At 45.4% G+C, this 24085-nt stretch overlaps 2 protein-coding genes across 8 annotated transcripts in view; both read right to left on the bottom strand.

The window, feature by feature from the left end:
* LOC146576765 (uncharacterized) overlaps positions 1-14406 on the bottom strand; it is a 17245-nt gene extending 2839 nt beyond the window's left edge. Inside the window, exons 1-12 of one of the 6 annotated variants that reach the window (XM_085272265.1) lie at positions 13606-14406; positions 10423-10503; positions 9417-9494; positions 9226-9288; positions 8169-8577; positions 7490-7578; positions 7049-7380; positions 6082-6163; positions 5380-5664; positions 4632-4754; positions 3473-3541; positions 3066-3230 (exon numbers count right to left, since the gene is read on the bottom strand). In XM_085272265.1, the coding sequence (XP_085128391.1) occupies positions 3066-3230; positions 3473-3541; positions 4632-4754; positions 5380-5664; positions 6082-6163; positions 7049-7380; positions 7490-7578; positions 8169-8577; positions 9226-9288; positions 9417-9494; positions 10423-10503; positions 13606-13932 (2103 nt within the window). In that variant the 5' untranslated portion in view covers positions 13933-14406. The remainder of the gene's footprint in view (positions 1-3065; positions 3231-3472; positions 3542-4631; positions 4755-5379; positions 5665-6081; positions 6164-7048; positions 7381-7489; positions 7579-8168; positions 8578-9225; positions 9289-9416; positions 9495-10422; positions 10504-13605) is intronic. The other 5 variants (XM_085272261.1, XM_085272262.1, XM_085272263.1 and 2 more) reach the window with 5 other exon arrangements.
* An 826-nt stretch (positions 14407-15232) lies between these two features.
* mfsd11 (major facilitator superfamily domain containing 11) lies at positions 15233-23859 on the bottom strand. Of its 2 annotated transcripts, none has more exons than XM_085272257.1 (14): positions 23536-23859; positions 22954-23135; positions 22817-22872; positions 21999-22106; positions 21836-21915; positions 21651-21747; positions 21081-21139; positions 20813-20972; positions 19070-19113; positions 18918-18983; positions 18627-18752; positions 18369-18543; positions 17894-18029; positions 15233-17807 (listed from the first exon to the last, which is right to left on the bottom strand). In XM_085272257.1, the coding sequence occupies exons 2-14, from the start codon at positions 23047-23049 to the stop codon at positions 17646-17648; spliced, it is 1365 nt and encodes a 454-aa protein (XP_085128383.1). In that variant the 5' UTR covers positions 23050-23135; positions 23536-23859; the 3' UTR covers positions 15233-17645. The 2 variants fall into 2 exon arrangements, with proteins under 2 accessions (XP_085128383.1, XP_085128381.1); XM_085272255.1 differs by having other exon boundaries at positions 23576-23859.
* Positions 23860-24085: the final 226 nt, after the last annotated feature.

Genomic DNA, 24085 nt, shown 5'->3' with positions numbered 1-24085 from the left:
ATCAGAACCATGACTCTTATTTTAAAATCAATTCTAGAAAACGTCTAGCATTCATAGTTTCCAGTAAATTATAAAAATATTTCCACCTTCTTTTGGTTTTCTTAATAAAAACAACAACACCTTGACTTTGAGGTCACTGAGATTCAGATCTTTTTTTTTGTCCCGTTTGGATCTTTAGCCGTCAGAATCGTTGTCTGAAGGCCAAGAAAGATGCCAAGAGGATTTACTTTACCAAGTGGATCATCATGGCCTTGCCATATTGGTCCATTTGATTGACCTTTATTATAATTATGTATTTATTTTATTTTATTTTCAGTTGTTACAGACGGGACAGACATGACTGGGGGATAGGACAGGGAGAAAGAATGAAAGAAAGAGAGGGAGAGAAAGAAAACCAGAGGAGAGAAGAGACGGTGAGAAGGGGGGAAGAAAGAAAAAGAAACAAAACAGCTGGATCACCTGTATGGAGAAAAAAAACCAGAAGAGAAAACAAACAACAAAGAGCAACATAATAAGGGAGGGGAGACAGGAGGACAAAGGAGGGGGGAACAACTACGCTGTAGTGCCTCTTCACCTCACTGTGCAATACTTTTGTTAATAGTCAACGGTGCAATAGACTCCATACTTGAAATGTGCAATTCACTTGTATTTTTATTTTTATTCCTATTTATTCTATTTATCCCCTTCGTATATTTTATTTATATATGTCTCTGTATTTATATATATATGTGTGTGTGTGTGTGTGTGTGTGTGTGTGTGTGTGTGTGTGTGTGTGTGTGTGTGTGTATAATATTCTGTTACTCTGTAACTTCTGTCGGTGCTGTGCTTTTGGAAACCGAATTTCCCAGAGGAACCCACCCGAGGGATTAATAAAGTTTTATCTTATCTTAATAAATACAGCACCATCACAATAAACTAGCTAACAGTAGCTAACAGTAGATACTAAATATTACATGTTATTGTGTAAGATGGACACTGACATTTACTTAAAATTTTTGAGGCAACACTTTTACACTTAAAAATATTGAGTAGATTGGAAACCGGTCAAACCTGTTCAATATACTTGATCAATTGAATAACTAAAGCTTAAACATATTAAGTTGAAATGAATAATTGTAGTTTTACACAAACATGAAAAAATTGAGTAAATAACACTGACATGCTTGGTCATGTAACTGTAAATATAGATGTCAGTTAATCCAAAGTTTTGTTCCATTTACTTCATATTGTAAACTGAACGTGATCAAAATTGTACTTAATATTAAATATGGTAACTGGCCTGTATTTGTACAGCGCTTTACTTTGTCCCTATGGACCCCAAAGTGCTTCACACTACATCCACACATTCACAAGCTACACTGTAGCCACAGCCGCCCTGGGGCGCACTGACAGAGGCGAGGCTGCCGGACACTGGCGCCACCGGGCCCTCTGACCACCACCAGTAGGCGACCGAGACTGTTGGTGCCGGGGCTCGAACTGGCAACCTTCTGATTACAAGATTCAAATATTCAAATATGAATGTTATTGTATTTCACTGGTAGTCTAAGTCTGAAAAACCAGACAAACTAATATGTAGTTGTGTTTTTCATAATACATGTATGAAAGATGACCACATGTTAGACATTTTTCCAAACAAAATTTTATTTTCATAAACATGGCAAAAAATCAAAATAAACAAGCACTAAAAAGACAAGAGCCTTTCCCCTTTCAGCTCAAAGCCTCACATACCTGAAGGATGAATGTCAAACCAGGAGCGCAAACACAAACGCTCAGAGTATTTAAAAAACACAATGAACGAAACAATGGAAAAGGCTCATGGTACTCAATTACTCTACATTATCATGTTTTACTTTTCAGTTGTAGTTGCTGACAATAAATAATATTGATTTGAATAATTAATGATTTTAGTACAAGATACTGATGAGTATAGATACATATTTCTCAAATATTTTGATTAAATGTTAAACAAAAATATTAAGCACATGTAAAGAAGGTATTCTGTGAACCACATACTGAATTTTTTGTCTGAGATAAATGTAAATAAATACCTTAATTTAACACAAACACATACGTTAATGTTTTAGACATTTATTTCAACTTATCAAACTCAAATAATTACTAAAAGGATATTCATAGATTTGATCAGGCTCATCTAACTTATATTTATAGTGATGTTTACTAAAAGCCTCTGAATTACTTTTTAGAGTGCAGCGCACAATGTGCTTTGAGGCAGCAGCCAAGAAAGGTGTAGTTTGTGTCTGCGAACACCTGTGTGGATCAGCACGCTTGTATTCCAAAGGTTTTCCATGCAACGATCTGCTAGGGAGTGTGGGGAGCCATAGCCCCGTCCCCCAGGGCATGAACCAGGTATGGAGGAGATCCAGGCCCCAGACATCCAGAGGCCCCCAGAGTACAAGGACCCAAGGAGGACCACCAGGGGGGCAACCGTGCCACCCTCCTGGGAAGAGCTGAGGAGAGCCCCAAACAAGAGGTCACCCAGCAGCCACGGAGCAGAGGCCAGAGGTGTTGCAGTGACGTGCCCGCGGGCTCTGCCAGCAGTGAGCTGAGCCAGAGAGGACTGAGCTTCAGGCCCAGAGGCCTGAGGGCACCCCACCCCCTGGAAGGGGCCCAGCCGGGCCACAGGCGCCAGGCCCCGCCAATCAGCCACCAGGAGTGAGTCGGTACATACATGAGCGCCCAGCCCCAGACACCAAGAACCACCAACACACCAACGTCTGAGGGCATCAGCCACCAGCAGGGAGTGTGGTGAGGGGAGATGGTTCCCAGAGAGGCGGAGTCTGAGACCCAAGCTGACATATAGACACAGTCTGAGATCTTTAACAGATGCTCCTGTGGTGTTAATTTGAAAACCCTACATCACACATGTGACGCCCCGGATCAGCCTGTTATGACCGAAGCGTAAAATCTCCAATACTGCAGCTTCTGTCACAGCTGTAGCAGAGACGTCGTCACGATTTAAAGACAAAATATGTTTTTAAATTTAAACCCATTACCCTTCCCTCTGATCTCAGATCAGTTTGAGTTTGCAGGCGTGGCTCTCCTACCTTACACTCCATCTCGGTGGAGAGCTTGCCCATGAGTTTGTGCCAGTCCTGCTCCTGACTCGTCACCTTGTTCAGCAGCTCGTGGAACATCCCGCTCAGCTGCTCCGTCACCGAGTCGAGCTGCAGCCGGCTCACTTTCCCCTCCAGGGCCGATTTGTCTGCTCTCTACGGGCACAGAGGGAGAATCGGGAGGTCAACGGCGAGAAGGCGGAGGCCGACAGGTGTCCTGAAACAGTCGCCTCACACACGTCTCAATCAATCAATCAATCAATCAATCAAGGCTTTATTCGCCACATGCAGGTTGCCCTGCAGTGAAATGGAGGGACAGATCACACCCAAACATCTGAAACTAAAGCAGGTGAGTCTGACTCCTCCCACAGGTGGGAGGTTAAAATGAGCCAACTCACGATTTCACTCTCGACCATCTGCTTGTCGGCCTTGTTCACCTCCAGCTCCTCCGTCGTCTTGTAGAGCTCCTGCAGAGACGAGAGTCCGTCAGCTCGTCTCCTCAGCTGTTCAATTCAACTTTTACATTTTTAGAAGAATGACAATAAAGACAAAATATGTACGGATGAAAAACTCTTTGGATAAAAGCAGTTTCGGGAGCAACCTGCAGTTTGAATCTTAAATGACTGTTTCAAGAACTCTTTCTTGCCGTCACGTGTCGCACACGGCGCAGCACCTCCTACCTCTGCGGTTTGTTCTGGTGGAGACGTTTGAGTGGAGCAGTAAGTAACAGCGTGGTCTCACACTGGTTTCTTTTTGGTGCATTTACACCTTCAATTAAAAGTAAAAAGTGTCATCACAGTTCATATTAAGATGCTGGTTTTCTACACCATTATATTTGTGCCACAAAACCAGCCAATCACAGACTTGGATGCACAAAAATCTGATTGGTTGTTTTGGTCTCCAATCAGCTCAAAATGACGAAATGCAATATCCCAGAATCCATGTCGTCCAGACATATCTTAAAGTTTATTTTGTGACCCAGACAGAGTAATATTTCAAACTCTGCCACTGCCTCGCTTGAGTTCTGGACGACATGGATTCTGGGATATTGCATTTCGTCATTTTGAGCTGATTGGAGACCAAAACAACCAATCAGATTTTTGTGCATCCAAGTCTGTGATTGGCTGGTTTTGTGGCACAAATATAACGGTGTAGAGAAAGAGTTGAGCGCGCACGGGCAGAAATGTTGAGAGCACGAGCGACACATTGCGAGCGAGCGCAAAAACTGAGCGAGAGGGGCTGCTGTGTGTGTGTGTGTGTGTGTGTGTGTGTGTGTGTGTGTGTGTGTGTGTGTGTGTGTGTGTGTGTGTGTGTGTGTGGATAATAGCAAACACTGAAATACATCTTTTGCACGCAGGAATGAATTTTGTTCACTCAAATTTAGCTTTTCTTTGCTCAAAATTTCTCCTCAAAATGCAACACTTGCACTTGCAAATGTTTTTTAAGTGCGCTCATAATAGTGGCACAAAAATAACGCCATCGTTTTTTTCCTGTTGTGTGATGCTGTGGTAGCTGAGACTGAATGACGTGCGACGAGGAACGCGCTGCATGTTTTACCTCGATGTGTCTCTGCTTGCGTTTGCTGTCTTCGTGCAGCGATCTCATCGTCTCGTTTAGCTTCTTACAGTCGGCCTGAAGCTGCAGCATCGCCTGCTGCACGCCGTTCACCAGCTCCACGTTCTGACACACACACACACACACACACACACACACACACACACACACACACACACACACACAGAAGGAATCAGAGATCTTCCTGCAGACAGCTTAACCCCGGTGTATTCTGTGTATATCGGAGCAGTGACGTTTAGTTTCCAGACGAGGTTCCAGGACTTTGACCTCCCCTTTAACATCATCTCCTGGAGCACCTCTGGGCCACTTCCACCACTGCTGCTATTTTTAGATCACTTCCTGGCAGTCCATCCAGACCTCGTACCCTGCACGCTCTGCGGTTTCATCAAAAACCTCAAACCCTGCAGACTTTTGATGCGTCTGCAACAATCTGCAGTTTACGGCATCTCAGGTGAGGACCGCATCGCTCACAGTGTTGAGCGTCACGAATCTGTCCACCAGGAAGAGCCAGCTAGAACTTCCTGTGGTGTCTGAGGAAGAACATCATGAGGAAAGTTGTGAGATTTTTAGCCACCTACAGTACTTAGACTGTGAGTTATGGAGAGATCTAAAAACAGCAGCCAAGGTAGGAGCAGCTTGGACGTGACCTTAAAAGGTAAAAATCAAAGTCAGGTGTTTTCAGCACTCTCTTAAACCCAGCGTGCAGATCTGAAATGTTCCCTAGCTTCACCCTGCTCTGGCTTGCCTCTCGGTCCTGCGGCGGCCCTTCTCTGGCTCCGCCCTGCTGCTGGATCAGTCTGTTCACCGCGTCCTGCAGCTGCTGGTAGTGCTCGAACAGAAAGCTGAGCTTCTCTCCAATGTTTGTTGTTCTGGCATTCAGAGCTGACCACTCTTCGCTCTGACGGACGCTCGGACCACCACTCTCCGCCTGCACGGCCTCATCGCATAGACTCGTGGACAGCTGAGATGTGAAGGACAAGATTGTGTCCTCCAGCGTTCCCCGCAGGTCGTCCAGCTGAGGTCGGAGGGCAAAGAACTGAGATTAGGCTGATGCATGTCGCCTGAAACACCAGGGCATCTTTGACTGTTTCTCTGTTTCCTCTGCTCGTGCTTTGTCTGGAATGTTTTCAGACTCACAATGTCATTCGAGACTTTTTTTACAGTGTGGAAATCTACATGATGTCTCCTGCATGATATTCAGGAAACAGACGCCACCTACAGGTAAACACCTGACACCGAAAACTAAAGATGCGGCTCCTTGACCAAAACAAACAACTTTTCTGATATTTTTTCTGATTGTTTTTTCCAAATGTGCCAAGCATAACAAAACTCCTAAATTATGACTTCGCTATTTACACGTGTGCTGCTGTTCCGTTCCCTCCCTGTAGGTGGCGCCAGTTTGCCTCCTGAGCTTCAGCACTTCCTGCCTGACCTGACGTTGTAGCTGTTGGTCTGCCGCTTTCTCCTCACACTGAGTCTGCTTCACGTCCTCCTCCAGCCACTGCACACGCGTCCTGGACACGAGGGCGCCATCATGAAAGCACAACGACTAAAGTGACCCGGGTGAATAAAACTCCTGACAAGTTTCGAAAGACTAAAAGGAGCCCTGATTCAGCGCGTTTAACGAGTTTCTCTCTGCAAGTTGGATCATTCTCTTCCAGGCAGCTCAAAAAATGATGTCAGAAGAAGAAGTGGCCAGAAATGCACGCAATGATGCTACAAACTGCATCCCACTAGTGCTGTGACAGGAAAGACTGATCGTGTTTACACGTGAACATGAAACCGACCTGATAACAAAGTCGGTGAATTCTTGTGAATTCATTATAAAATAACAGTTTTAGGTCTAGTTTCTGTCAGGCGCCATCATCGTTGTCACCACAACACCGCCCTCGTTTAGGCTGTAAAAAAAATCTGTTTTATTTATAAAGCTCCAAATCCCAACAACAGTCGCCTCGAGGCGCTGCAGGAGTGCTGGTTCAGGAGCTCTTGGCTGATGAACTCGGTCTTAAAGGACACTGACATTTAACAACTCCGGCTGCAAAGGACGAAATAACTGCTGGTGATGCGAAGTGGGCGGGGCCAGAGTTAAACGCATACACAGATCCTCTCGCCTCCGTAGCTGCGACTGCCTTCGTGTTGCAGGGGCAGTTTGAGTAACATCCTCAGTTACATCACGTTCACGCTTCTCTCACTGCCCTCAGCTTCAAGCCAAGACTTCGAAATTTTTCAAACTTTTTTCTCCTAAATTTGCCATTTTTTCGCTTTTCAGTTAAAGCGAGCTTAAAATAGCTGAGCTGGTGTTACTACAGGAAGCTGTATATGTATATTCATGGTCAGGGCTCCTTTTAAAACTTCTGTCGAGTGATGTAAAACTGGCTCTCCCTCCTGTGTGTCTTTACCTGAGGTGGGATATTTGCTCTCTGAGCTCTCGGTAACCTTCGCTGTCTGAACCCACTCTTCTGCAAACCTCTGACTCCGCCCTCTCCGAAGCTTCCTTTTGCTCCAGCCTCTCTGAATCTGCCTTTGACTTCACCCTCTCTGACACTTCTGGCTCCGCCCTCTCCGAAGCTTCTGACTCCGCCCTCCCTGAAGCTTCTGACTCCGCCCTCTCTGAAGCTTCTGACTCCGCCCTCTCTGACACTTGTAACTCCGCCCTCTCGATAGTTACCTCGGAGGCGCTTTCTTTGTGTGGGCTCATCAGGCTCATGAGCATGTCCTCCAAGGCGTCCAGCTTCAGACGGACAAATTTAACCATCAGAGCAGACAGACAGGAAGTGACACGGCAGCGTTTGTGCTGATGTTTGAGGAGGAGAGGGTTGTTCCGGTTGGTTCTTACTCACCTTTCCTCGGTCGCTCATCAGGCGGTCTATCAAACCTCTCTGCTCATTTAGCTGATCCATCAGGTTACTGAACGCGTCTCCATGGGAACCTAAATGTTCAACATAACATCAGCATCGCAGTCTGAGAGCAGAAATCAGATGCTCTAAAAGTGCTGAAATTCTCATTCATTCCATGAAGTTTGAGCTGTAATATGTACAAATAATAGTTACAGGATAAATTACAGTAATTACTGTAAATACCTATAAAAGTTTACTTGAACTTTTACCACTGGGGGCAGTGTTTTACCAGGAGGGGTGTTACATTTTTGGGATGTGTGTGTTCTTTATACCCGCTCCCTCAAGAAGTGCTCTCGCTGACGTACTAGGTTAAAGAAAGACTGCACCACCTTGTGGTACAATTAGGCATTACACACAAGTGTGGCCACACAACAACAGATGTTTCGGGCACAAACTCATAGCAGCTGTTTCTTCACATTCTGCTGATAGATTTTTGGGAGGCTAAGACATTTTTAAACAAAATAATTTGTAAAAACATTTAAGAAAGATAAAATAAAATCAAAGGTTGGTGCAGCTCTAATATATTCTTCATGGTATGACTTCAGATCTCACACTGTGATCTGAACACTTTAAATGAGAGCTGTGTTCATGAGAGACTTTCTAACAGCTTGTATGGCGTCACCTTTGGTGGCGATGAGCTCTCTGAGCTGAGCCAGCTGACTCTGGTCTGCCTTTCCTTTCTCTAACACCGCTACGTGAGCTTCCACCTGGACGAGCCTCTCCTGCAGCTGGCTCACACTCCTCAGGGCCTCCACTGCCTCTGTGGATGGTGTGGAGCAGTTGGAATCTGAAGCTGGAGGTTTACCAGCAGAGTCTGCTTTAACACCAGCCTGTGGAGGCGGCCCTGACTGGACCGAAGAGCACTCGGATTTATTTGGAGAACTTGGAGCTGCTGGTCCAACGGTGACCTTGTTGGGGTGGGAGGAGGGAGGTGTGCTGCTTTGAGGAGGTTCGGTGAGGTCACTGCCGGAAGGCGAGGAGGTTTGTTTGGCTGCCACGAGCTGATTATCGACCCCTGAATCTCCAGGCTCCTGTGAGGAAGTCCGAGACAAACACTCTGAAACTGCAGACAAATATCAACACTGTACTCGAATCCATACCGCTGGTCAGGAACACAGCAGGGAAGGGCAGCCAATCAGAATCAAGCTGATTTAGTGGGAGTGGAGCTAAAAGAGCTTGTTTCAGGGAAAACTCTGGAGCTGCACCAAAGCTCGGGTGAGATTAAGAAGGATTATTATGAACCTCTTAATCACACAAAGCAGAGGCCAAGCATAAAAACATGGAGCTGGGAGTGAGCCGCAGAGGTTCTTCAATAATAAACAGACGGGTGAAGATCAAATAGACGTGTGATATGGATGGTTCGAATAAAAACAGCAGAGCTGGGATTTTTATTTTTTTCTCTTTGATGCCAAAGAGATCAGATTCCCATGAACATCTGCCCCAACTTAATCTAAATTTGATTAAAGAACCTTCTTTAAAAGCAAAATTTCATGTCACATCCGCCTGTTTGGCTTGTTGCCTCTTGTTTCTTGATAAATAATCACCTGCTGAGGCCTCAGCTCGGCTCTGCACACAAACACGGCTGCTTTCCTTGACACTAAAATAACTTTAGGACTCTAAACATCTGGCTGTAAGCTCGTCTGTTTCTGATGAAACACAAGTTTCTGTTTCTTTCTCACCTTCTGGAATTTTTCTGTCTCGCCCTCTCTGTTGCCGGGTAGAACTGCGTCCCTCAGAGATTTCTGTAACAACAGTGAAATCACGAGGTTTGGGCATGTCCTCATTAAACTGTCAGAATTACATTATTACACAGAAGCCAGTAGCCAACAGTTTAAACAGTGTCACATCCTCCCCTCAGACAAACCCTCACCACAGTTTCCTCCAGAGCGTCCACACGGTGGCAGCAGCTCTCCACCCGAGCGGCCGTCCCCAAAGCGTCACCGACCATCTGAACACAGGACAGAGGGAGAGATCAGAACATCCCACGAATCCACATCCAGCATCAGCTGAGCTCCATCGCCGAGGCCTGAGGGCGAGAAGACGCTGAAAATACGGCGTGGCTCAGAATCAGCGTGTTTCCCTGCAGAGCCACTAAAAGTCAAACATACATGAAATATTTGCTATGATGATGAGCTCTTTTCTTCAGCTGAACATTGACTGAGACTTTTGGACAGCAGAGAAACTTTCTGTGGTTCAGATTCATAAATCTATCCAGTCAGACCAGAACTTTTTTTCTGACAGTTTCTATTTATTGTTTTATTTCTAGTTGCAGGTTTCTATTCTACTTTTTGTTTATGGAGCTTTATTATTCTGCGTATTTCATTTTTTCTGTTAAACTGGGCTCCTTTATTGTGTGTCATGTTTTACCACATTAAAATGTTTCATTTTGTTTATTTGAGTGATGCCGTTATAAGATGTGTCTAATATTACTTCTGTAGTAAATAAAGTATATCTAAATAAGTATAAAGTAGAAATAAAGTATATCAGGCTCTTTGAGTTTTCTGACTGACTGTTTGATTTCTGATTATTGAAAGTAGAAGCACTTCCATAAAACCTGGATCAGAGTTTCATAGAATAAGTTTGAAAAATTAAACATAATTAAAAATGTTTAATGAATTTGGCCCGATCTCACTCCAGATGGTCCTGCGGGCTGAAGAGGAGCGGGACCATCTGGTTTGTGGTCAGCAGCGTCCGTACGTGGAGCTTCATCAGAGCAGCTTGGAATCGGTGCAGGTGACAGAATCTGTCCCAGCGTTTGTGATTTTTTGTTTTTGCTCTAATTGACTGTAATCATTTGAAAACGTTTCAGTGTTATTTCTTTGTGCTGTTTGATCGGTCGTGGTGTTTGCGGTGTGTTTCGCTGTGCACGGCCCGACCTCGTGTTGCTGCCAGAGCTCCTCCATCTGCCCCTTCAGACGCTCGTTCTGCTCGTTCAGGTCCAGGATCAGCCTCGTCGACTGCAGACACAGCACACAGCTTCGAATCAGTACGCCGCACATTTTCACTACAAAAAAACTGCTTCTCATCCTGGAGGTGTGTAAAAGGTGACGCCTGGTGGTTTTCTGCTCACCGATTGGCAGAGGAGTTGTCACAGGAAGTCAGATGTGTGGGTGGGGGCGTGTCTGTTCTGCTGTTTCACTGATCTGGGAGATTTTTAAAACTGGTTTTTCTTTCTTATCTCGCATCTGGTCCTGCGATTTGTGCTGATGTATGGATTAGATATAGATTATGGATGATCTGGATGAATACTGGCGCTGTCACAGCAGCGGTTGCTGATGCCTGGGTTAGTGGTACAAGATGCTGGACTCATTTTCTGTGGATGTCCATGTGTGGCAGTGACGTACATTATGAAATAACTGCTGTAGTACAATAATTGTCCAATAATGAGAGAAATCATCAGAATAGGGAAGCTGATGTGCTCTGATGTTGTTATTTTTTTAATTTAATTTGATGGATGTAGCGTGAAGTGCGTTGGGTTGATGATCGGCTCTTTGACCTGCGGGTCATTTACACTTCCTGTGGGGGTGGCGTGAGGTGTGTTGCAGAGCAAACGGACACGGTTCGATCTGTCCTTTCACGCCGAAGCAAAGGAAATTCCTGAGCTGTGTGCGAGCTGCTGTTTAACTTGTGTCAAATGTGCCGAGTGATGCATGGGGACCCCCCACGGCTCGGGCCTCAGTGACTCAGAGCTGGTTAATGAGTGCAGCCTCACCTTGTGTCCGGGGTCATCGGGACGGTTCGAACACTTTAAAACAAATCACATTCCCATACAGCTAATCCGGATTCTTCATTACGCTTTGGGAAAACTCTCCCGCTGCTTGGTTCGCTTTCAGCACCAAAGCTACCTGCTCAGCTTTACGACGCTCATGCTTTGGTATAAAACACAGACTCTGATTCGCTGCTTTCTGGGATGACTTTTGGCTAACAAGGCTGCTGTGCAGTCCAACAAGTCTGAGCTCCAGTTTGGGTGAAATTTGAGGATTTTAATTGGATGTTACCGAGCACTGATCAGCAGGTATCCAAGTCAGTGTGATGCTCCTGTGCAGTCTCCCACGCTGCTCGCTCTGGAACAAATATGGTCTCTTCTGGCAAAAATGAGACCAAAACCAGCAGGTCACATTAGCTTTGTCCATCATTTATCTACAGTCTATGTTATGGCTGGTGGCGGCCTTTAACTCAGCACAACCAAAATGTTCAGAAAGCAAAAACTCAATCAGTAAATGGAGAACATTATGAAATCATCATTAGATGAAGTCCTATCACTTGCATATCCAAAATATTCATAACCGCTTCTCTAAATAACGAGAACCTGCTGATGTCTCTCAAACTGATTTAGGAAAAAGACTCGCCAACATGGCGGAACAGTTCTGTGAGGGCTCCGAGCTCCGTCTGTGTTCTGGTTACACTCCAGCCTCGTTCAGATCAGTCACTCATTAACTAGAACCCCCCCCAACCCCGATGCACCAAAAGCCATGTTCAGGTAAACAGCTGTCTGTCAGATTAATGGGTGATGCCTGCCGTCCGGCCTTTCACATGGAGAACACACTGAGGTCATGCAGCCGGATGAAGAGGGCGCGCCAGCAGAAACAGCAGCTGACCCGGGCCGAGCCCACAGAGGACATGAATGATTCAGCCGCACCTCCGTGCACCTGCTCGGTGTCCCGCTCTTCACCTGAGAGCTATTCATCCCCTGACAACCAGAGGCATCTCTGCAGGGGACTAATTACCCCCTATCACGCAGAGAGGAGAGTGCAAGGCGGAGGAGGAGGGGAAGGGGGAGGCAGCAACGTGTGAACCACAAACACCTCCGACCTTTAACGTCCTCCACGCTGCATGACGTTTTTAAGATCAAAATGTTGCTGGGCGGCCTGATGATGATGTATGTGCTCATCTGCCGGCGGCAGCTCTGCAGAAACCTGAACGGGGACACTCCGGGGTCATTTGAGATGTCAGGGTGGCGCCCATCTCCCATTGTGCTCTGCTCTATCATCAGCGGCTTAGTAATATGCTGAAATGTTCACCACTGCAAGCCAGACATGGAAGAAGAGAAGAAGTCGCTGGGCCACGGTCAGGGGCAGCGTCATATAGTTATCTACAGTGTGTCGTCTTTACTGACGCTTTATTGTTTCTTTATTCTCACTTTGTGCAGGAAAACAATACCTATTCACTAAAAACAAACAAATGTAGTCTTTTAGCTCGTCTCTGAACATTACTGCATCACCCACCACATCAGGCAACAGCATTGGCACTGATGTTCGGTGTCTCGAAAAACAAGGATTTCTTTCTTTTTAAGATGCAAAAAAGGCGACAAAACCACCAAAGAAATCAGGCGCACGCACGTTTACAGGTGTCAGCGCAGTTAAAGCGGCCCAGAGCGCAAAAATGTGATGATTGTTTAATACATGGTACCAACAGGCAGACCACGACAGTAGTGTGGTGTCACCACATCATACTGCCTGTTAATCACTGTTACACGTCCACGCTGCAGATGTTAATAAAGTTGCGTTCTCAGCACTGCCAGAAAAGGAGCATAAACTGAGGAACTGTTGTTTTTTAAGCAGACAGTAATTTCTAACAATTCATCAAACACAGGACAGTGACTGCAGGTTATGGATGTTACACTGGTGCCCAGCACACTGTGGGAACCATGGTTATTACTGGGTGGCCATTGGTTGTGAGGTCACTGAGGTCAACCTCGGTAATTTGATTTATTGGAAACGGGCACCAAACCTTTCTTTACTTCGAAAACTCTGTGTTCAGGTGGTTGGGATGACACATGACGAACGATAACTGGTTTGTTTAAGAGTGAATCAGAGCCACTGAGTGGGTGACTTTGCCTTCCTGCTCATTTAACTTCAGGTGAAGGAATATTTCTGTTTTATTATTTTGTTTTGTTTATGAACACAGTGTCATCGAGCACAAGGTTTCTCCATTTAAATGTATGAAGTGTATGAATTTATATTTAATCTTCCACTGATTGTATATCATCATACAGATTCTGATGTATTTCTCAGTGATCACAGGTGGTTTTTCTTTAAGGTGGTCTTTGAGTACTTCACCTTAGAGAGGCCGTCCTCACATGTCTGGATGCGGGAAAGGAGGTTCAGCTGGTCGGGGACCGGGCCCGGGCATGAGGGAGTCGCTGCCCGATTCTGGAAGTCTGTGTCCGGCTGAACCTCCACCTGAACCTCCTTCTCTGCCGCCGTGAGATCAGGGCTCCAATAACCCGGAGAGGAGTCCCTCCACCGGGTCTTCACCTCCCGGAGATTCAGCTGTTTCAGCATGGCGAGGAGCAGCGAGTGGAGGGCGCCGAAGTTCACGGAGGACTTCTGGGGGGTCCCGATGGATAGGTTCAGCAGGTCGTACAGACTCACCTCCTCCGACATGTTTGACGGACCGTTAAACCGTTACCGTGAAGCTAACGTTAGCTCAAACCTTAGCTACTCAAGACCCGGTATTTATAATAAAAACAATTACAAGTGTCAGTGGTCTTTCCCTAGAGTCGGTTTTCCGGTGTTTCAGCCAGACATCCCACCAGCGGCGGTAATCTCGGGTTTGTGCTGGAATCTCGTCACGTTCAACAGAAAACAGCAACCCCCACTTAACAAGCTAGCCATATTTGCCGGATGCACAAACGCTGACCTCTCAAAATAAAGTTTGAATGCAAACTAAAACCCGTATTGTGGAAACAAAAATCTTAATCATGCTAACATGACCGGTTTTATTATATAAATATGCAGATTAGCGCCACGTCTTTCGGCTCTGTTGTGAATCTTGCCAGCAATATTTACCAGTTATACTTTTATTGTTAAGACGGTAACCGGATGTGGTGTTGACCGTTTACTCTTACTTGACGTCGCGTCGCGCGGCAGTCCCACGTTGGAAAGCTCGTAGCATTGATTGTTGCCAGGCAACAAGCAGCCCTAAGGCTGTGTTGAGGAAAAGCGGATTTCTGAGAGCTCTCGAATGGAAACGAAAGCACGTCCGGGACTATTTTAGGATGAGTTTATTTTTTTTAATCGTTTTTAGTTTACACTTCACTTTTATCTTCAGTTTCCAGCTTTACTTCGCTTCCACGGAGAAACTGATTGTTGAGTTTTTGGTTTGTTGAAAATGAGATTTAATCACTTGCATCAGGTTTTCGTATTCTTTTATGTGGCATGGGTAGGATTTGTCAGGGGAGCTATTTAATGAGTATCATAATAAAATGAACAATAAAAGGACATATTTGAAGGCAAATAACTCGCAGCCAAAGTCTCTATAAGTAGAGAAGAAAAACACAGACTCACATCATCACCGTCTGCTCTGAAATCACTGTGAAAATCATTCATATCACAGAGCTGATATAGCTCACAGATGTCTTATTCTTTTAGATTTTTTTCTTGAGTTTCAGTTTCCATCACCCTTGGAAACACATCAGCTCTCTCCCAGAACAGTTTGTGTATCAGGCAGTAAGCATGATTATTGCTGCTGCAGAGGTTTAACACAGGAGTCTGCGGGGACTGACTTACTGCTGGAGCCTCCTGTGGACATTAGAGGAACTTCTCTTTGGTTTAGCGTCACACACACAAATAACTCAAAAGTCAGTGAAGATCCAGGTTTGTTTGAAGTGACCGACGGCTCTGTTCAGATCATCTCGTGTTTCCGTCTTTAAAGCTGTGGAGCTCTCCATGTAAACACAATGAATGCAGAAAACAGTATTTTATTGACAAGAAAAACATGCAGGCAGAAGGTTGGGTGTCATTTTTAATTACATTCAAGTATAAAATCATCATCTTGGTACATTTCCCTTATTTATCCTTTGATTGCGTTCACTGCAGTAGCAACATGAACCAAAGTTGAGCAAACCCGACTCCCAGCAATAAATTAACTACAATAGTGTACGGCCATTCGTTGTTTGACACTTGGAACAGGAAAAAAAAGAAACTACAGCATGTCTGAAGTTGCTCCTCGTCACCATGGCAACATTACAAAAAGCATTAAGGCTCAAATGTCACGCTGTGTCTGTTTGGCGTCACATCAGTTTAAACCAGAGTGAAACTGTGAATCTGCACTGAGCAGCAGCCCAGACAGGCTTGACCTCAATAAAGATACCTTCTGTGATTACCCTGTGCACGCTGCAGACACTAGGTGGCAGTGTTTTCACGTGTTGAGCTACAGTCCACCATCATAAGTGAGAATATATCATGATGATTTAACTGGTTAAAGGCTATACCAACTCACTGCACCATCTAACAGAACATCACAACTGCTTCGACTCATTTTGTGGCACTTTAACTATTTTTAAACAAGAATTTATCATTTGACTAAACCTGAACCAAAGGAACGATTAAGTTCAGTTCAAGACGGGCAGAGGGGAGTCAGATGACGAGTAGAAAGATGAACGAGGGCACAGTTTGTTATATTTGTGTTCTTTTAGTTTAATCATATTTTTAATCTCGATCATTAATATTAAATGGGGAAATTTTGAAGTTCATTTGGTTGAGTTAAAATGTGGTTTAAGGAAGTGAGCTGCACATGTAGGCATGACCACTCTACGTACAGTCAGTGTAAAAAGTCTGCATTTCCTTAGACCACATTAATAAGTGCATGTCCTCTTATTATTGGCCATTTCATTTTTTTTTTTATTTCTAGAGTAAAAGCTGTTAAAAACAATCAGTTTTGGTGATTTTCTTTTAGTGGAAGGACAGATTTTTCACCCCTATATGCAGGAAAACCCTGGATATCTCCCCATGATTGTTTCTCATGTTTTTGGTGGCACCTCCATCGTCACGTTTACCAAAAGTTATTCAAACTAAGTCAAATAGCACCCCCTAGTGGGCAAAAACTGCACAGGGTGCCTTTACGAGGAAGGGAAAAACAGTTCAGTGGATGTTGCATTATGGGATTTGTAGGAACAAGCATTTTTCCCTCTCTTTTTACTGTAGACACCTACCCGTGTGAGCCACCAAATGTTAGAGATACCAAATCACTGAGACTCCCCTTCAGGTCAAAGTCTGTGTAGCTTCAACTCTGTCCGCCACTATCAGCGCAGAAAAAAAACAAAAAACCCCAAAAACCCTGACTTTATTTTCTTTTTGTTAAACACGAAGAGGTGAGAAAAGCAGCAAAGATGAGGAAGAAAAAAAACAAAAACTTTTTCCTGTCCTTAGAGGCACGAACAGAACATCGTCTGCTCTGCAGTCTGAGCCGAGCGCGTCAGCCACGCCTGATTCGGAGTTGCTTCCTGGACCGCAGAGATGCACTTTGACGACACGGATCTCATTACAGCGAAACCAGTCGTGTAAAAGAACAGAAGACGAGGGGTGAACGTGGATCTGACACCAGAAGAAGTGACTTCTTTTTGTTTCTCTTTAAATAAAAACGGCTTAATTTTAAAGCCGAACAGCCGAGAACAGTAAAACTGCCTCATGTGGCGTGAATCGCAGTCTGTGACCGCTTCACTCCAACATTAGAAGGAAGAAAATATTTATGAGACACCCATGAGTGACAACCCTTCAGTATTTGGCTGTAACCAGAGCTGGATTTGTGCAGATAGAGTATAGACGTTTAACTTAAACCTTTTTCTTCTTGTCAACAAATCCAGAAAAAACCCTACAAATATGTTTAACCTTTTAAAACTGCTCAGTGATTGGCTCAGTGATCTGGACGCCATTTTCCCCCTCAGGTGGGTGTGGTTTCCGTGGAGCTCTCCTGTATGTTTCTAACAGATGACCGAGGGCTTTTCACAGAATTTGTTGTCAAGATGGAAGTTGGTCCACTGAAGGAGGACTAACAGCGTGACGCCAACACGAGCAGTGGGATTATTACTCTCTTTGCCTTGAATAGAGTTTATTTACAGACCGAGTGCACAAGAAGGAGGAGTCTGGTTATGAAACTAAACGAGGTATATGAGGCGTGCACACCACCGTCACACATGCCGTTTGATTTAATTGGGTAAATGCTGAGATCAGGAGGAGCGTTTGGTCCCGGGTTCAGAATCTAAATGTACCACAGCTAGGATCAGTCTGTGGGCCGGTCGTCCCTGGGCGAGGTTTTTTTCCTTTCCAGCAGTGGAGAGCGAAAAAACTCCAGCTGTGCCCTCGTCATCCGGCCCGGCTCAGATACTGTCGTAGTCCGACTGCCGCCTGCTGGAGCTGGCCATGTGCTCCACCTTAAAGAAGGTTATCGTGCCCAGAAACCCCACCACGACCAGGATGAGCAGCTGCCAGTGCAACAGCAGGTAGTTACTGTAGTAGAAGGCCAGAGCGGCCATGATGGACTGCACAGGAAATGACAAACACAGGTTAATTCAAAATAAAACTCAGCTGTAAAACAATACACTCTCCTGTTCAGCGTTTGTGTCACCTGGATGAACTTGAAGACGGCAAAGGCGGGGGCGCTGTTGTCGTGGAACATGAAGCCGATGATGCTGAGGAGCTGCGTGTTGAAGCAGCTGTCACCCAGACCGAGCAGGAAGCTGCAGAACAAGGCCACGCCCACGCTGAGGCACACAAATGGTAACGTTAACCCGACAGCATCGTTTAAATAAGTTTAGAAAACCAAAGTCTGAACACAGTCAGAGGGCTCGTAACGGAGGCTCCGGGGAAAGAGAACAAGGCTTTTATTGTGAAAAGGTAACAACCATTCATTTGCATTATTTCAGTCATTTCGATTTTATTTTAAATGCACACACATTTATCAATAATCATATATTAAAACCTTTTTATATTTTTTCATCAACATCTCTCCTTTTTTATTAGTTTGATAACAAATTATTTTTTTAAAAGTCAATTTTGTCGTTATGACTCACACCTCAGCGCCTCACGTGATTTTTCTTTACCTGGGGGTGATGAAGGCCTCCAGATCTGTTCCTTCTTCCGGGGCCAGCGGAGCGTCGCTGGCGATGTTGAGGAAAATCAGGTAGAAGGCGATGATGTGGGTGACGAACCCGAGCAGAACGATGGGGTTCCTCCCAAAGCCGATGCGTTTGTTCAGTATCCCGAACACGCTACCACCTGATGGAGAGACCCAACACTCAGCTCGTCTCCTTGTTCTCGCCCTGCGGCGTTTTCCCTTCAGACGAATGAAGATGACTCACCTAATATCTCGCCCACGCCGATGCAGATCCCAGAGATCCCGATCAAACTCTTCGCATCCTGGCCGAACCTCATCATGGCGCCAATGCACGTGCCGTACACGCCGCTGTAGAAGGTCAGCTCCAAACCTGACGGAGCCGCAGGCATCGGGTCAGTTCGAGGGGCTTCAGTATCAGTCGTGTTTAAATGTGCACTGAGCAGCTTTTTTGCATTCAGTTATTTTCATAACACATATCTGATTGTGACTTAAAGGAGGAGACCGTCCTCTCCTCGCCCAGCTCGTCTCCACCCACCTGTGTATCCGATGGAGACGCCCAGCAGCAGCATTTCTCTGGTGATGAACAGCTTACACGATTTGACTGCAGACAGGACGGCAGAGGTTAACACGCCGCTCGGGACGTTTCAGCTACAGCGAGAAAGCGAGGGTATTTTTTCAGAAACTCACCAAACGCGTCGAGCGCCTGAGAGCAGAGGTGAGAGCATCCCGAGCTGCAGAGAGGAGAGAGAGGGGGAGGTCCATCATGCTCATTTAAACAGTCACCGTGAAAGTTTCGGCCCCTCGACCTTCTAAGGTTCATATTTATATTTGGGCCCTCCTTCCTGAGCCGCCTTGGTATCCCAGAGACGGTGTCCCAAGAAATGCACAAAAGACCACAAAGGATGGTGTTTACAGTTAAAGGTTGCCCGTCTCATTTCCACAGTCCCTCTGAAATAATTATCCTTCCTCCCGTGGACCAGAGAACCACGGCACCCATCCAGCTTTTAAGGGGAAAGAAAGAAAAAGAATTTTCCTGAACATTAACAATCTACTTCCCATAATACACGGAGCTCTTATTTAAAACGCATCTCAATTTTAATTTTGAATGTACTTGTAACTCACGCAGCACACTGATCACCTGAATTATTAATGACTGAGAAAAAGTTTCCATACCCTCATTTTTCTCATTTTCTTTAAATTACGAATCATTTCACTGTTTGAGATCAGAGCTTCGTGTCTAAGTGAAGTGAAGCCATCCCAGGCCGTGTTTGAACGTGCAGCCAATCTGTGTGATTGGACAGTGATGAGCCAATGAGCTTGCAGTTTCACAGTCGGACCCGCCCACTCCACATCACAGCCTGTTTGTGTTTTAAACCACAACGACAGCAGTGAAAACGCTCAAAGCTTCCATATATTTGTCAGTGAGTGTAACATCGGGAGATGTGTTTCTGTAGCAGCCGTAAACACGTGAACGCTCGCCGGGTGGAGCAGGTGAGGCTGATGCAGAGGTGGGGTCTGAATCCACACCGGGGTCATTTCCCGCTAGCATCTACTCGACTCAGCTCTATTGCATTTCACTCATTTTCCATTCCAACTGGGTCATTAAGGCAAAGCGGGCAGAAAGTCCTGTGCCCTCATTTCAATGAGACACGAGCAACAATGGAGGACATCGAGCTAAGGGTCCACCTGCTGCTCGCTCTGCAGCTTTTTCCCAGGATGAAACACGAGAGCCCACGAAGGCGGCGGGCAGCGCGTGCACACACTTCCTTCACTGCTGGATTTTTTTTTCTTTTTTAAAAATGGAGCTTTGATGGCCCCACTGATGACTCCTCTAGTCACGTCCCTCCCTGACCAATCAGTGGCTGAGCAGGCATTATAAAAAAAAAAATCCTGGTACCAGGAAGTCGAAGTAGGTCATAGTGAAAAAGAAAAAAAAGAAACGAAAAAGAAACTGTGTTACTGCGCGTCTTTCCCTGCCGCCTGTCCACCGTTCTGTCACAATAAAGTCTTAAAAAGCTGAATTATTTAAAATAAAACTGAATTTTGTTGAAATGCATCATTTCCAGGTCTTTAATAACAAAAAGCAACACGCAGAGACATCTCCATCTTTTCCTGAACTCAGTCACCCAAATGACATCCGTTCCATTCTTGAGCGATGGCCCTACGCCTGCAGACCACAGTCTGCATGTTGTAGCTGTTTTCTGTCAGCAGGGGGCAGTGAAGAGGCGCTCTAACAGAGCTGAAGGTTGAAACAACGAGAGTCCCGCTGCAGCGGCGTGTGCAGTCTCTCGTGATCTTTGAGCGTTTTTGGGGTTTTTTTTGCTCTGTTGTTGCTCCTCGTCCTGTTCCATCCAATCAGCGCCTGACCCACGAGGCTGCACACGCCTCTGCGTACACAGACACAAACCATAATGTCACCTGAGTGCTCACCTGGTTGCGGTGTTGTCGCAGGGTTCCTCCTGCAGCAGCGGCTCAGTCGCCTCAGCAGAGGAAGAGCATTCAGAATCAGGCTTCCTGAGGAGGAAGAAGAGGAAGCAGCCGACCAGGCTTATCACCGTCAGAGAGATGAACACCGTCTGCCGGTCCTTGTCTGAGAGGAACAGCATGAGTCAGACGCTTTTCATGAGACGACCACACAGGAAGTTAATGCTATAAAAGTGTGAGGCAGAGAGCTCAAAGAAAACGGCTGGATTCAGACCTGTGATGTGGACGTGTCCGTGCCAGGCGCAGTAGATGTAGAGGTTTCCAAAGAACAAGCTGCAGAGAGAGGGAGGGAGGATGTTTAAAAAGGCGTGCACAGAAATCATCATGTGACTGAACTTCCCACAGAGCGTCATGAGTTTCAGAATCCACCGTTCCTGTTCACGTGAGCCACTCACGGTGAGAGCTGTTCACGAGCACCACAGTATCATATTTACCAGCATGCTGCACTGAACATGCTCTGCCATAAAGCTCGCCATCGTTACCGTGGTTCCCGTACAGCTGGGTGACCTCTGACCTGTTCATAGTGACAGTAAGGCTTATATCCAATCAGATTTCTTATTACAGGCACAACAGTCGCCCCCGGCTGGACATCAGGCAGACCCCAAACCTACATCCATCTTTTATATACAGTCTATGGTCTGCCTGCTGACGTGGTAATTAGCAGAATCTGAAACGTTCTGAGGTTTATGGGAAAGTACGGCAGTGGTTTGGCTGTTAGACCGAACTGGGGACAACATGGAGTCATCGACGCTTATATCCTGACTATGTACTCCTGAAGGTTTACCTGAACTGCAGCAGCGCCCAGAATATACCACTGTTTCTTCCAATGGTGCTGTCCGTGGAGTTGATGGTGAGGACGTTCCCCTGAGCTGTCCACAGCACTAGAGTGCAGAAATCAAAATGTCAGATATGTGCACAGACCAAGCTTCTTTTCCAAATATCAGGGCTAGAGGGATGCTGCTGCTTTACCTGCTGCTGCTATTCCAACCAGCACGGACGCCGTGTAGAAGCTCCAGGTGTACGGGTAGATGAACATGGCGATGTACAGGCTGTGGAAGACGACAGTGCATGAATTAGGAGGTTTGCTTTCTATTGAAGGGGTGGAAAAGAGTGGATGCGAGTGTGCAGGTACCTGTACAAAAGCCCGCTGAAGAACATGGAGAGCTGGGGCCCGATGACCGCCACCACCGACGGGGCGATGAGGTTGGATGCAGAGAAAACGCCATAGATGATGGCCATGCTGCGAGAGGTAGAGCACAGTCAGGCACCTCGCTTTAATTGATGGATTTTTAAAATTTGAAGCCACGCGAAGTGCACAAAACCAAACTTTAAACCACCAGCACAGAAGAAAAACGAGCGGTTTAGGTTCCTGCTGACGGCCTTGCAGTGCTTTCCACCAATCAGCTGTTTTCAAGGCTGTGCCTCTGTTAACGTTACGTACTAACGAAGCCCTCTACTTCATCTAAATGCTCTTGAACTCTTTGGTCACAGAACACTGACAAACTCCGGATGATCTGCTTGATCCACTCATACGGCATCATGGGAAATGTGGTTGTAATCACATGGTTGGTAGTTAACAACTTCCTTCATTAGCTTGTTTTTTTTGGTGAAAGTTGTTTTTTGAGCCTTCTGCAGACATCTGAACGCTTTTCTGTTTTTTTCTGCTGCTGGCACCGAATTGAAATGAGTATAGATTTAAAACAACAACAACAAAAACAGTGAAACGTCTCCGTTTTAAACTTTAATGTGACGTCTTTTCACTGTTTAAAATCAGCTGGAAGCTTTAAATAATCGACGGTGATTATGGTCTCCTCACTTCTTGGTTTCTGGAAGGTTCCTGAAAACTCTGACGGTTCAATAAGATTAACCTTAGATTGAATTAACCCCTCAGCGCTTTCTGGCCGCGACTGATTCGATTTGAGAAAGTGCCACCAGCCGACACTTGTTTACCTCGTGTATCCGCTCCCGTGGAACTCGGTGCTGTTGAAGCTCTTGATCACTGTTTGCTGTTAAGATAAAGAAAAAATGACTTATAATATGTAAAGTTTACTTAATTTTGACAGAAGTGCGGTCAGTGACAAACTTACCTCTATATTGCCACATGTCTGAAAGGCTGTGAACATGAACATAAAGCCGAAACCGAGGATGATGATGTTTAAAAGCTTCTTCCCTTCTGGACTCATTCTGGAGGTTATCTGAACTCCCAGAGGAAGTAAAAACCAAAAATAATAATAATAATAATAATCTACTGTTGGTGTGAAGAGCTCATCTGAGAATAGAAACAAAAGAAGTACATGTCAGAATATGTCTCTATGAAGCTTTAATCAGTCAACAGCAATAAAACTAAGCGACATTTAAATCCCGCCTGTTTTACCGCAAACACCCATTTTCTGCGTTTGTTTGATAAAGAATTAAGATAAAAAGCAACACTGCCTTCAAAGCAGTGTAGTGTGACTGATGTGATGTACGCCGAATTATAAAGAAGACCGTCTGGGGTGAATGAACACAGCTGTGTGCTATCTTATTTTTATAGGAAAGAGCGTTTAATTTAGACATTTCTAAACGAGATTCGGTCTGCTGCTCGTTGCTAGAAATGCATAATGCGGAAATGCTCCAGACTATTTCCAATGACAAGAGACTATTTTTAGTTTTTTAAGTGTCACGCTTACAGAGCAGTTGTGCCCGGAAAATTAGCCGTGATCAGCTCACCAAATCTGCCGACGCTGCTGAGCTAACCTGCCCGCTTTTCTCCTCACTCAGTCGGTCAGCTCTTCGTGGGAACCCCCGCAGCCATTTATTATCACCGTTCGGATCCTAAACCAACTTTAACACCATGTTTCCGCCGTGGAAAGCTGGTTCCCGGAGCCCTTTCACAGCACCGATAAACAGGACTGACCTGAAACTAAAACGAGAGTCATGTGAGTGAAATCAGCTGACAGGCTAACAGGCGCTGCTACAAGGAAACGGCTAAAAACTTGCACATGCGCAGAAAGAAACTCACGCAACCCGCTCTTGTGGAACCCGCGAGCTAGGCGTTTCTCTTGGTTTCCGTTTCCGTTTTATTTCTTTTTAATATTACATCTATTATATTTAAACCGTCTGGGTTTCCTGTTCTGTAGGGGAGCTCTCGAGTTCGTCCAGAAGAATGATTAGGCGTCTGAGGAGCTGTAGAATAAAATGTTCGTAAAATACTTATATTTATACTTATATTATTTTTCT

This window comes from Mchenga conophoros, linkage group LG4 (assembly GCF_057382185.1).
Source record: "Mchenga conophoros isolate Kocher_MC1m ecotype Shallow Benthic linkage group LG4, M_conophoros_male_GT1.1, whole genome shotgun sequence".
Classification (NCBI taxonomy): Eukaryota; Metazoa; Chordata; class Actinopteri; order Cichliformes; family Cichlidae; genus Mchenga; species Mchenga conophoros.
The sequence above is the reverse complement of the archived record's forward strand: the minus strand, read 5'-3'. Positions and strand labels throughout refer to the sequence as shown.

Coding starts and splice junctions, on each gene's coding strand:
- mfsd11 (XM_085272257.1), bottom strand. CDS start 23,049: ATGAGTCCAGAAGGGAAGAAGCTTTTAAACATCATCATCCTCGGTTTC. Junction 22,873..22,953: donor AGACATGTGGCAATATAGAG/GTAAGTTTGTCA, acceptor TTATCTTAACAG/CAAACAGTGATCAAGAGCTT. Junction 20,973..21,080: donor CGGACACGTCCACATCACAG/GTCTGAATCCAG, acceptor TGTTCCTCTCAG/ACAAGGACCGGCAGACGGTG.